The sequence below is a fragment of the Elephas maximus genome, chromosome 17, assembly GCF_024166365.1.
Source record: "Elephas maximus indicus isolate mEleMax1 chromosome 17, mEleMax1 primary haplotype, whole genome shotgun sequence".
NCBI lineage: Eukaryota > Metazoa > Chordata > Mammalia > Proboscidea > Elephantidae > Elephas > Elephas maximus.
Window position 1 is genome coordinate 67,509,791 of NC_064835.1, and position 13,280 is coordinate 67,523,070.

General features: G+C 45.5%; 1 protein-coding gene across 6 annotated transcripts in view; it reads right to left on the reverse strand.

Moving 5' to 3' along the window:
* The window catches only part of ARHGAP25 (Rho GTPase activating protein 25), a 119,000-nt gene that overhangs the window by 25,056 nt on the left and 80,664 nt on the right, over positions 1-13,280 (reverse strand). For all 6 annotated transcript variants that reach the window (XM_049856409.1, XM_049856410.1, XM_049856411.1 and 3 more), the window contains one exon: positions 2,907-3,114. In XM_049856409.1, coding sequence (XP_049712366.1) covers positions 2,907-3,114 — 208 coding nt within the window. The remainder of the gene's footprint in view (positions 1-2,906; positions 3,115-13,280) is intronic.

A 13,280-nucleotide genomic window follows, 5' to 3' on the forward strand; every position in this document is an offset into this window, starting at 1 on the left:
GAGGGCATTATACTGAGTGAAATTAGTCAATCGAAAAAGAACAAATACTATATGAGACCACTATTATAAAAACACATGGAATTGTTTCCACATAGAAAGAAACAATCTTTCATGGCTACGAGGGAGGAGAGCGGTGGGGAGGGAAAAACACTAGACAGTAGATAAGTGGTAACTTGGGTGAAGGGTAAGACAGTACACAATACTGGGAAAGTCAGCACAACTTGACCAAGGCAAAGTCATATAGAAGCTTCAGAGACACATCCAAACTCCCTGAGGGACCAAATTACTGGGCTAAGGGCTAGGGACCGTGGTCTGGGGGATATCTAACTCAATTGGCATAATACAGCTCACGACGGAAATGTTCTACATCCTACTTCAGTGAGAAGTGTCTGGGGTCTTAAAAGCTTGTGGGTGGCCATCTAAGATACTCCACTGGTCTCATCCCGTCTTGAGCAAGGAAGGATGAAGAAAACCAAGACACAAGGGAAAGATTAGTCCAAAGGACTAAAAGACCACAACTATCACAGGCTCCACCAGACTGAGTCCAGCACAACTAGATGGTGCCTGGCTACCACCACTGACTGCTCTGACAGGGATCACAACAGAGGGTCCCCGACAGAGCTGGAGAAAAATGTAGAACAAAATTCAAATTCACACACACACAAAAACCAAAAAACAGACTTACTGGTCTGACAGAGACTGGAGAAACCCTGAGAGTATGGTCCTCGGATACCCTCTTACCCTTTTAAATCGGTGCTGAAGTCCATATCCTGAAGTTCACCCTTCAGCGAAAGACTAGACAGCCCATAAAACAAACAATAATACACATAGCTCAATTATGTATATGAGATTAAATGGGCACACCAGCCCAGAGGCAAGGACGAGAAGACAGGAGGGGACAGGAAAGCTGGACGAATGGAAATGCAGAGCCCAAGGTCAAGAAGGGGGGAGTATTGACATGTTGTGGAGTTGGCAACCAATGTCAAAAAACAATATGTGTATTAATTGTTTAATGAGAAACTAATTTGCCCTGCAAACCTTTATCTAAAGCACAATTTTAAGAAAACTAATGAAAAACATAAGAAATGGAATATAAATCTCATGAGCATAAATGAAGGCACCCTGGTGGTGCAGTCATTAAAGGGCTCAGCTGCTAACCGAAGGTCTGTGGTTTGAACCCACCAGCTGCTTGGCAGGAGAAAGATGTGGCAGTCTGCTTCTGTAAAGATCACAGCCTTGGAAACCCTATAGAACAGTTTTACTCCGTCCTATAGGGTCATTGTGAATTGGAATCAACTTAATGGCAGTAGGTTTGGTTTTGTTTGTTCATAAATGAATAGGTTTCTGATAGTAAAATGTGATTTATGGTGCTGCTGAAAGGGCCGTAAATTTAAGGCCCATAACCTGCTACAGTTCCAGGAACAACTCCACCTATTGCTTCTCTTCTGTTAAAATATAACACTCTTTGTAAATTAGCCTATTACATGCCAGGGTAGGAAAGATATAAAATCTGTTGATTCTGAGCTGATTCCGACTCATAGCGACCCTACAGGACAGAGTAGAATTGTCCCATAGGGCTTCCAAAGAGCAGGTGGTGGATTGGAACTGTCAACCTTTTGGTTTTGCAGCCAAGCTCTTAACCACTGTGCCACCAGGGCTCCAGAAAAGATACATGGTCACCCAAAATAAGACGGTGACTGTGAGAATGGAGAGAAGCAGATGGATGTCAGAGATAACTGGGAGGAAGAATGAACTGCATTAGTGCTTGGAGTGGGAGGGAAGGAGAGGGAACCATGAGACGGCACACAAGCATGGCACTTAGGTCTTTACAATTTTTCCAGAATCAGCCCTACTCCTCAGTTCTAAATAAGCTCTTGGAGAATTCCAACCTTTGGAACCTGGAGAGAATTCAGGTTTATGGACTGCTAATTTGGAAAGAACAATCATTCTTGGACCAACCAGACAAGCACATGTAGGCAAGCAGGGGTGGGTATTGTGCAATAGACAGAGGATGTACAATGCTGGGGTGGGGGACTGCCAGCTGAGCATGGCAGAGAAGAAGGTTCTGCTGGGTGGCTGGAGGAGGCGGAGCAGGAGAAGTATGGTGGAAGAAATAAAAGCATCACTACGCCTGCTGTGCTCCCAACAGGACCGGACCATCCCCTCAGAGGAGACTTGAGAGAACCCCAGGGTGCTAAGATGTCAGTATCTGCTCTTCTCAAAAAAGAGCTCAGAGCCAAGTTCAGAACTGTGCTGTATCGGAGTTCCTGTGTGGCGCAAATGGTTAAGCACTCAACTACTAACCAAAAGGTTGGTGGTTTGCATCCACCCAGAGGAAGCCTGGCACTCTGCCTCCGAAGATCACAGCAATTGAAAACCTTACAAAGTACAGCCCTAGTCTGGCACACATGTGGTCAGCATGAGTTGGAATCGACTTGATGGCAACTGTTTTTCTGGTTTGTGGTCTCCCAAACTAATGAGGAATCCTGGTTCTGGTCACTTCTGGAAACCTGAGTAAGACCAGTGGAGTCCTCGGGTACAGTTATGGGGTGTTCTCCAGCACAGCTGAGTCTGTTCAGCTAGCTCAGCTCTCCCGTGTTCCTCATCTGCCCGGATGGATGGGCGTTAGGCTAGGCCCCATTTTTCTTCCCTAAACTCTCTTGAACCTGCCCAGTAAGGCTCTAATTCTGGTCCACACCATCTCTCAAGTAAATTGTCAACATAGTCTCCTAACAGCCCCAGGCTCCTAAATCCTGAATCACAAGCCAAACCAAAACCTCTGGTGTGAGGCTGGACTCTTGGAAGTGTCTGTGCAAACCCTATAGCTCAACTGGGAAGAGAAGTTCTCTCAGCCAAGCACAGCAGGTGAGGGGAGAGAGGGAACATTGCAGGGGAGGACTGCGTACCTGTCAAAGGAGGGCCGCTCTCCCGCATCAAAAGCATCTCTCAGCTGCTTCACCAGGTTGTCCTGCCCAGGCAGGCGGAAGATACCCTCCTCATTCAGGCCATGTTCCCGGATGAACTCCGCACACTTCTCCACCAGGATGGGCACAAGGTGGGGGCCGAATTTCTGTTCATAGGCAATAGTCTCATCCAAGCGCTGGCCAAACACCGCTGGAAAGAGAAAGCACAAACCCCCCTGACATTCTGACCATTGATAAGTCAAATTGCTTTGCCTGTGTTTGACTTTCTGTGTCACCTATAATCTTGAAGATTTTAATACAAAGCCAGTAAATAAGATATGGAAGACAAATCAGCCATAATATCACCTGGGGTTGTAAATTTGGAGCAGTCTCTGTCAGACGTTGTCTACTGGCTACATTTTTACATATTTAGAAGTAACAGCTCTTATTAACTGAGTACTTGTCAAAAAAAAAAAAAAAACCCAGTTGCTGTAGGTTCAGCTCCAACTCATGGTGGCCCCATGTGTGTCGGAGTAGAACTATGCTCCACAGGGTTTTCAGTGATTGATTTTTCAGAAGTTGATCACACTAGCCCTTTCTTTCAAGGTGTCTCTGGTTGGACTCAAACCACCGACCTTTTGGTTAGTAGCTGAGGAAGTTAAGTGGTTGCACCACTCAGAGTCTCAAAGTACTTGTCAGTTGCTAGGAATTGTGCTAAGCGCTTTGCATGCTTATTCTCATTTTTGTTGACAACACAGTGAGGTGAATGTTATGCCCTTAGTTATGCCCTATGTTAAGCTCTTACAGGCAGCAATGAACTTGACAAGGTCAGGCAACTAGTACATGACACAGAATTCAAGCCCAGGCAGTAAACTCAAGAGATCGTGTGCTTAACCACAGCAGCTAACGGGCTGTTATGAATTCCGCTGGCTTTGTATTAAAGCACAATAGTCTATCACCTGGATGTCTCATGCTGCATTAAAACCATTGCAGCATCTTTAATAATTTAAGTTGTTTATTATGTTTTACTGTCATAAACACGGCCGCAGTGAATGTGTTCATTTGCCTAGCAGAGTTCCTGGAATGTGCATGGTACAATGCATAATTTCTAATTAATTGCTTAATTAATTAATTAACATGTTGATGGAGGCACACAGGTTTTTCACTCTTTCGAACTACTTCCTTAGGGCAAATTCCCACAGGTAGAATGACTGGGTCAAGTGGCTTGAACACTTTTATGACTTGATGGTATGTAAACTGCTTTCCAAAAGTGTTTTTACAAATTGCACAGCCTCCAGCAAAGCAACTCCTCCCTAGCCCTGTTAGCTAGCACTTCCAAAAAAAAAAAAATACACATAACAAACCCGTGGCTGTCCAGCTGATCCCAATTTATAGCAACCCTATTTAGAGCTGCCCCAAAGGGTTTCCAAGGAGCAGCTGGTAGATTCAAACTGCCTACATTTTGAGCTCTTAAACACTGTGCCAGCAGGGCTCCCACTAGCTATTAAAATAAACTTATTGCCGTTGAGTCAATTCTGACTCACAGAGACCCTACAGGACAGGGTAGAACTGCCCCACGGGTTTCCAGGGAGTGGCTGGTAGATTCGAACTGTCAACCTTTCGATTAGCAGCTGAGCTCTTAACCAATGCTCCTGCTAGCACTTGGCTCTGTAATTTCTCTGCCCCAGTGGTGCAACAAGGTTAGTTTTAGAAATCAGAGGACAATAGTTGGCTAACCATTCTTCCACCAGCCCCACAGGCTTCTCCTGGCCTGCAGGTTCAGAAGACAAGCTATAGCTTCGGCACTTATCTGCCTGGACTTTCCCTTATCACAAGCAGGGTTGGGCTGCACAGAGCACTTCGGTCCCTAGGACACCAGCTCTCAAAGCCCTTTGGGTTTCCCTATGATTCTCTGTGGTGGAAATGGTTAAGTGCTCGACTTCTAACCAAAAAGTTGGCTGTTTGAACCCACCCACACAGAGGTGCCTCAGAAGAAAGGCTTTGACAATCTGCTTCCTAAAGTTCACAGCCTTGAAAACCCTATGGAGCACAGCTCTGCTCTGCACACAAGGGCTGGAATTCCATGAGTTGGAATCGACTCAAAGGCAACTGACTTAGTTTTGGTTTCTATCCCTCTCTGGACCCCTAATTAATGTGGGTTCTATCCGTGAAGAGCTGTAATGGGCTCTTGAATCCACTGTGTCCTCTGTGTGACTGTTAGCTTCTTGATGTCGGAATAGAAGTAGAATCTCTCTTGTTTCATCTCCAGTGTTTAGCCGAGCGTCTGGCATAAGGTAGTCAGTTAAGAAATTTTGCTGAATTAATAACTTAATTTGTCTTTAAGAAAACATTTTCCATGATTAATGATAATTTTTATGTTTTTTTAGTTTAAACACTGGCAGGAATCTCCTTGAAAGGGGGTAGTAGTTCAGTGATAGAACTTGCACCTTCCGTGCAGGACACCTGGGTTTGATTCCTGGCCAAGGCACCTCAAGCGCAGCCACCACTGTAGCTTGTGTGTTGCTATGATGCTGACTAAGTTTCAACAGAGCTTCCAGATGAAGACAGACTAGGAAGAAAGTCCTGGAGATCTGCTTTTGAAAAATCAGCCAATAAACAACCTACGTATCACAACGTTCTGATCGGCAACCAATCATGGGGATGGCACAGGACTGGGCACAGTTTCATTCCATCGTGCATGGGGACACCACGGGTCAGGGGCCAACTGGATGGCAACTAAAAATAACGACAACAGGAATCTCCTCAGTAAATGGATTCGGCTTTAAGCTAACATTTATTGAGCGTCCTACCATGGGCCAGCAGCAGGCCATGGGGAATGGGCTATACAAAGGAAGGGTACGATCTGGTTCCAGCTTCAATAGCTTACCACTGAGGTAGAAAAATGAAAGTACCTAACACAAAACAATTAGAATTGTTTTGAAATGAAAATGCAAATCAGTTAGAAATGAAATTTCAATCAGAAATGAAAAACAGAGAATATCAACGACCATATAGAATTAGGTTTCTATTTGTCTCTGAAAGGAGCCGGATAGATATTTTCACCAAATTGATAGGATATGACTGAAGTGATCTAACATAAACCATAGACCCCATACCATTTGTTAAGTCCCATTTGAGGGGTGTTACAGATTGGTTTATGTCCCCCAAAATATGTGTTGTAAATCCTAACCTCTATTCCTGAGGTTATAATCCCATTTGGGAATGGTTTTCTTTGTTACGTTAAGGAGATAGGGTAAGCGTAGGGTGTTCTCCAGTCCATCTCTTTTGCGATGTATAAGAAATACAACAAGCGAGCTGAGATGGGAGAAGTGAGATGCCAAGGCACATGAAGATCGTCCAGGAGCAGAAGCTCAAAGAGACAAGGACTTTCCTCTGGAGCCCGCAGAGATAGAAAGACTTCCCCTACAGCCAGCACCCTGATTTCAGACTTCTAGCCTCCTACACTGTGAGAAAATAAATTTCTGTTTGTTAAAGACACCGACTTGTGGTACTTCTGTGGTAGCAGCACTAAACACGGAGTCCAGGGAGGGGGCACCTCAAAGGGAGAGACAAATGTCTTTCGGAGCAGCTAAAACTTGGCTTCAAGGGCCTGCTGGACCCTAATAGGGAAGAGATCTCAGACACCTGGTAATGATATACACAAAAGAAGTCAGGGCTTTCAAGTGTAAGCTCTGTTTCTGAGGTACCAATGCTAGACTCTCTGTCTTGCACATGACTTGGAACCAAGCTACTTCTCACACCCTTCTGTGTAGCAGGCTCTAACTTTTCTCCTCATCTGAGCCAGCAGCCTTGTCTTGTGTTCATTCGCTCTTCCTCCCAGGCCCCACAGTCAGTCATTTTGATGTCACTCTCACCAGAGACTCTTTTCCCTTCCCACACCTCTACCCTGCCAGTTCCCACTACCTTTCCACTCCCTCCCTCAGGCCACTGAGGCTAGAAAACAACCAGTTCCTGGAAAATTTACACTTCCTGTCTCTGCAGCCCTTGGTTCCTAATCTTCACCACTCCCCTCAGGCCCATCACCTATTTCCTCCCCTCCTAGCCTTCTCTTTCATTTACCTCCCACAGTAGAGGACAACTCCAGGCCCTTCCTCTTTTCCTTACGCCTCTGTCTTTGTACCTGTCTTCTCTTGAAGGATAAGAGGAACCCATGCTTTTCTCTAAGATCCTTGAGCTGTGGATTCCACCTCTTTCCATCCTTCTAGGACTTTGCACTTTCTCTTTTAAGATTTTTTCTCTTTCAATTGAAAGAGCCCACGTGGGTCTAAGTCTCTGGCTGTTTAATAAAGATAATCTACTCCAGCTCTGAAGCAAACAATAATACTTGCCTTTCTTTTGTTTGCCAACACACTCATAGAGAAATTCCTCTACTTCTAGAAAGAGTCATTCGCACACGCTGCCTCCACTTCTTCTCAGCCCATTACAGTCTGGCTTCATCTGCCTGCATCTTTCCATTGAATCTGCTCAGTATGATCTCTAGTCTCCCCCCTCTTAATGGCCAAATCTTGCCCTGTGTTCATTCCACACCCTGCTGATCTTCTCTGAAGAGTCTCCTTCCTCCTCAGACTCTCTCCTTATGTGGCTACAAAACCATCCGTTCTTATTCTGTCCTCATCTCCCCGAGACTTCTTTGCCGTCTCCTTTAACGTCCCCTTCTCTCCACCTGTTTCTTTATGTGTCATTCCCTGAGGTTCCAGGCTTCTTTTCTTCTCACTCTAGACGTTCTCCTTGAGAGAGTTTATACAATTCCATGGATTTAGGTATCGCCTACAAACCGATAACTTACAAATCTGCGTATCTAGTCCAGATCTGTGTGTGTGTGTATATTTTTTACACATATATTTTTTTACACAGCGTTTTATACAAATAAAGCTTACCTTTTACATTTGCTTGCCAAACACACCCACTCCACACAAGGTATTTTACATGTTGCTATAAAAAAAAAAAAAAAGCATAGCACCCTTATGAAAATATTTCACCAGGGAAGGGTTTGGTTGGCAAATAAAACCCTCCCCCGATGAAATATTTTTATAAGGGTGTTATGTTATTTTTTTTTTTATATAGCCACATGTAAAATACGTAGTGGGGGGTGGGTGTGGTTGGTAAACAAATGTAGAAGGTACGTGTTATTTGTGTAAAAATACGTGTGTGCAGAGGTATGTGTATGTATATATGTACTTTATGTATACAATATACATATGTGTGTATATAGAGAGAGATATAGATATGTATCCTTAAAGGGATATATGTATTCCCTTAAGTCCAATAACATGCAAGCCTCCACTGACAAACAGGTGGTGGTATAAGGTCCATTTGGGCTTCTCTCAGGGTCTTCTTCAATCTCACTCTCATCTCTCCACCAAATCACTGCTTCTCCTGTCGCTTTCCTTGTCAGCAATAGCATTCAGCCAGTCCATCAGTCAAGTACCAGGCACTCTGCTAGGCACTAAGAACACAAAGCTGTTAACAAGATACCCGCATTCACCTAGCCCAACTAGCAAAATCGTGAGCCTGAGAATTATCCACAACACCCCCCACTTTCTTCCAAATACAACAGTACATTCTAAATACCCTTTAAATCAGTTCACTTCTTATTTTCTCTGCTACTATCTAAATTACTGTCGTGGTTTCTTTCACGAACACTGTTTCTTGCAAATTCCTTCCACTGCAGTTCACAAAATCATTCACAAAATAGAGACTGAGTATCTGCCATGGGCTAGGTTCTTTGGTAGCTAGAGACCATGACAGAGAATGGAACATGGTCTTTGCTTCTGAAAACTCACAAACTAATGCCTTCCCTCCTACTCACTACCTGGGAAAGCTGATTTTCTTTCGAGCCTGAGTTCAGATGTCCTGTCCTCAGGTGAGGACTTTGGACTCCTCAGATAGAGTTGGGCCTCCCTGCTTTGTGCTCGTGGAGCCATGGAGCTCCCTGTACACGCCTCTATTTTATCACTTCTCATGAGATTTTATGACGATTTATTGAAACACCTCTCTTCCATGTGGGCGCCTCAAAAGCAGACAGCCCGTCTGGCTCAACATCTATTTTTATCTGCTGGCACAGTGCCTGGCATATGATGGACTGGTCCCCAGAAGAGCTGTCACTACCTGCTGTCTCCGATAGTTCCTACTTTCTGCCCAATCTCTCTGCAAGCACTGTGATCAGCTTTCATTCCCAATACTCCTCCAAATCTGCTCTTTGTCAAGGAAATCAATGACTTTTACATTTTTATATTTGTTGTTGTTGTTAGCTGCCATGGAGTTGGTTCCTGACTCATGGAGTTCATGTGCACAACAGAAAAAAATGCTGCCCGGTCCTTCACCATCCCCATGATTGGTTGTGGATTGGACTGTTATGATCCATAGGGTTTTCACCGGCTGACTTTCTGAAGTAGATCACCGAGCCTTTCTTCCTAGGCTGTCTTACTCCAGAAGCTCCCCTGAAGCCTGTTTAGCATCATTGAAAAAAAAAAAACCACTGCCATTGAGTAGCTTCCAACTCCTAGCAACCCTATAGGACAGAGTCGAACTGCCCCACAGAGTTTCCAAGGAGTGCCTGGTGGTTTTGAACTGCAGACCTTTTGGTTAGAAGCTGTGCTCTTAACCACTATGCCACTAGGGTTTCTGTTCAGCATCATAGAACTTGCAAACTTCCACTGACAGATGGGCAGTGGCTGTGCATGAGGTATGTTGGCCAGAATCGAATCCAGGTCTCCACATGGAAGGCAAGAATTCTACTACTGAACCAGTGGCCAAATTCTCAGTCTTCATCTTAACTTCTCTACAGGCAGTATATGACACAGCAAGTCACCCCCTCCTTCTTGAGACAATTTTTCCCACGGCTTTTTGTACACCACTCTCTCTTGGTGTTCCATTCAGCTCACTGGCTGCTCCTTATCAGCTTCTGCTGAGTCTTCTCCCTGTCTTCCAAATGCTGGAGTGTCCCAGGGTTTCACTTCCCCATCCGTACATGCTTTCTTCTGATCTCATGGCTCTAAATATCACCTATATGACCAAGACTCTGTGCTTTACCTCTCCAGCCTAGAAGTCAGTTGGAGCATTCCCTTTAACAAGAAATAACTACTGTGTGCTCTAGAGACATTAGGACCAACATTAGGAAAAGAACCTTGTTCTCTTAGTTGATCTATACCAGGCTGTCCCTCTTCATCTCAGGTCACAAAGGAGGAGTTCAGCATTTAAAATATCACTGGAACTGCCAAGATCCAGTTGTGAGTTCTGCCCACCTCTGACCTCCAGATCCTGATCCAAAACTAAGACCCATTGCTGTTGAGTCAATTCCGACCCATAGTGACCCTACAGGACAGCAAAGAACTGCCCCATAGAGTTTCCAAGGGGCGACTGGTGGATCTGAACTGCCGACCTTATGGTTAGCAGCTGAGCTCCTAACCACTGCACTGCCAGGGCTCCAGATCCTGATCACCACCCTTTAATCCTGAAAAAGGCTAGATATGCGAAACAAAAGAGCAGAGAAATCCCAAGGAATCTAGGGAAGGGGGTCACTAAAGGCCAAGGCCGCACACAGTGGGACAGGAGGTACTCAAAGGCCATGCGCCACCCAAAGACAGCAAAGGGCAACCCAGGCTCCTCCTGTGCTCTGTCCTCCTAGGTGGGGCTCAATCCTTCAGGGAGTTAGTGCCCCTCTGATCTTTCTACCCTCTGCCAGCAGGAGAGGATCTAATCAACTCATTCATTCATTTGGAGCTGATAGTCACTTTGGGCCAGTCACCATTAGCAGAGGCATTTCCATCTTAACACGTACAAATTTTAATTAATTTATTTCAATCATTATATATAAAAAATATAATTATGACCCCACCTAATTATTTGAATTTAATCAATTAAGTTTATTACACGCCAGGAACAGCCTTAGAAACTTTCATATGTGCTATCTTATCTAGCTCTTGTAAGAACCCTACGAGTTAGATAGTATCTTTCCCATTTTACAGAGGAGGAAACTGAGATTTAGGCTATGCAATTTGCCCAAGGTTATATTTGTTTGCCCCGTGAGTCTAAATTCAGTGATTTAATACCTTTTGTTGAAAGTTGATGGAATAAAATTGTCCCAGTGAAATTTCAAGAGTTAGGTCTCAAGCGGAGAACTAAAGGGTGGAGATTCTTGGAGTTTCTTACACAGAGTCCTCTAATGCCAGTCTGTGTCACCTCACCTCCACTTTGTTTATAGTGCAGCAACCTCAGCAGACATGCCCAGGAGACGTGAAGAGGGAGCCCAATGCCAAGCAGCCACAGAAAGCTGACACCCGGTTACCACAGACACTGGCAGTGCCCCGGCTCTGCTCACAGGCCATTCACCATTCTTCACCTCTCATGCCCCCTTCCCAGAGTTGCTAGACAGCCCCAAGCCCCTGGGCTTGTTTGAGGAAGTGAAAATGGAGGGGAGAGCTGTCATCTTGTACCTCCTTCCTCAAACACTCCTGTGTTCAGGCCGAGAGCCCTTCCCCACCCCACCTCCTCCCCAGCCCAGGTCACTAGGAAAGCCAGCCACCCACCCCTCCCCCTTGACTGGTACCTGCTCCACAGGGGCTTGGTTCCAACAACACCCCCCATTCCAGAGAGCCAAGGGAAAAGAGCTTAGAAAAGTGTCTTCTAAGTGGAAGACATGAATCACAAAAGGAGGAAGAAATACCTTTCTTTTGGTGCTTGGGGTTTTTCCTCCTGAAATCCCAGCAAAAGAGTAGCGCCAGGGAAGGAAAGCCACAACCCAGTTCCCAGTGTGGCATCCAGGGGATGCGAGGCATCGCGGGGGCCGAGGGCTCACAGCCTCTGCCTGGCCAGCCTCAGGTCTTCCCTCTGCCCCACACTGGAAGAGCTGCCCTCTCTGCCTCCAGATCAGAACACGCTTGTAAATACTCCTCGGTCCAACTCTGATACGGAAACCACGGGATCTGTCGGCACCTGCCTGGGCCCTGCCTTCTCCTTCTCACAGCACTGCCCCTCCCCACCCACCTTTACACACATGACTCTTGGCTTTTAAAGAGTGAACATAAAGCTGTCAGGGCCCATAATAAAAATAAATGCCTCCTTTTACTTAGCAGCTAATTGTCAACTGCCATTCAGGGGCTACCCTGGAGGTGGGTTCCAAACATATATATATATATGTATCCCCAACACAAGGCTTTACCGGCATTGATTGCTCCATATATCAATGTGTCTGGCAAGAACACAGGATTTCACTTAGCGTTTATGAAACCAGCCTGTCCTTCTCTGCAAGCACTTTCAGAGCTGCACAGGGCTCAGTTGCGCCATCAGAGATAATGATCTTGGAGGCGGGCTGTTGGGAAGAGGGAGATGATTTCCCTACCCGTGGAGAAGGTTTAGCAAATTGTGCGGCAGCCTCAGCAGACACGCCCAGGAGACATGAAGTGGGCTTTAGCACCATGGGGCACAGGCAGGAGCGGGGCTGCCGGGAAGGGCCCTGGGGCAGGCCCACGCTAGCCAGGGATCTAGGACTCATCCCTGACACCATATTTTCCTGCCATATCAGATTCACTCCCACGTCTTGGCAATGTTACCTCTGAAATGTTTGCTTCGCTCCACCTCCACCACCTCTAGCCTCGCCTAAGCCACTCTCTGTCCTCTTTTGCCTAGGCAACTACATGAGCTTCAAGTCTGGCCTCCTGCCTTCATTCTGATCTGCCACCCCCAGCTCAATCCATTCTCCATATAGCAGCTAGAATGATCTCTTAAATCTTATCTGACCTCGTCACTGTCTTGTCTGAAACCCCCAGTGGCTAACTATCGGTTTTAGGATAAAGACAAACAAAGCCTGTCTTCACTATTGCCACCTTCCCCTCACTTGAGTCTGTTCTCCTCTCTGTCCCCAGGACCTTTGCACATGCTGTTCCCTCTGAATGAGACACTGTTCCTCTTTCTCCCTTCTCTGCCTAGTTAGCCTCAACGGGTCCTCCAGATTTAAGCTTAATCCTCATTATCTCAGGGCAGCCTTCCCTGACCTTCTTGACAAAGAGATTTTTTTTTTTTCCACATAGAATCATGTGCTTTTCCTTCACAGCACATTGCACAGTTGTAATTTCCCTTGTTTTATTTTTATTTATTTAATTTCTGTCTCCTCTACTAGACTGTCCTATAGGGTCACTATGAGTTGGAATCAACTCGATGGCACTGGGTTTTTTGTTTGTTTGTTTTCTACTAGACTGTGGACTCCTTAGGATACGGGACTTTGCCTTTTTCCCCTTTCCTCTCTCTCTCTCTTACTGTTGTATCTCAGGGCCAGCACAATGCCTGGCACATAGTACATGCTCAAGAAATCTTTGTTGAGTGAATGAATGGATAATTATGTCTGGTGTTAGGAGCTGG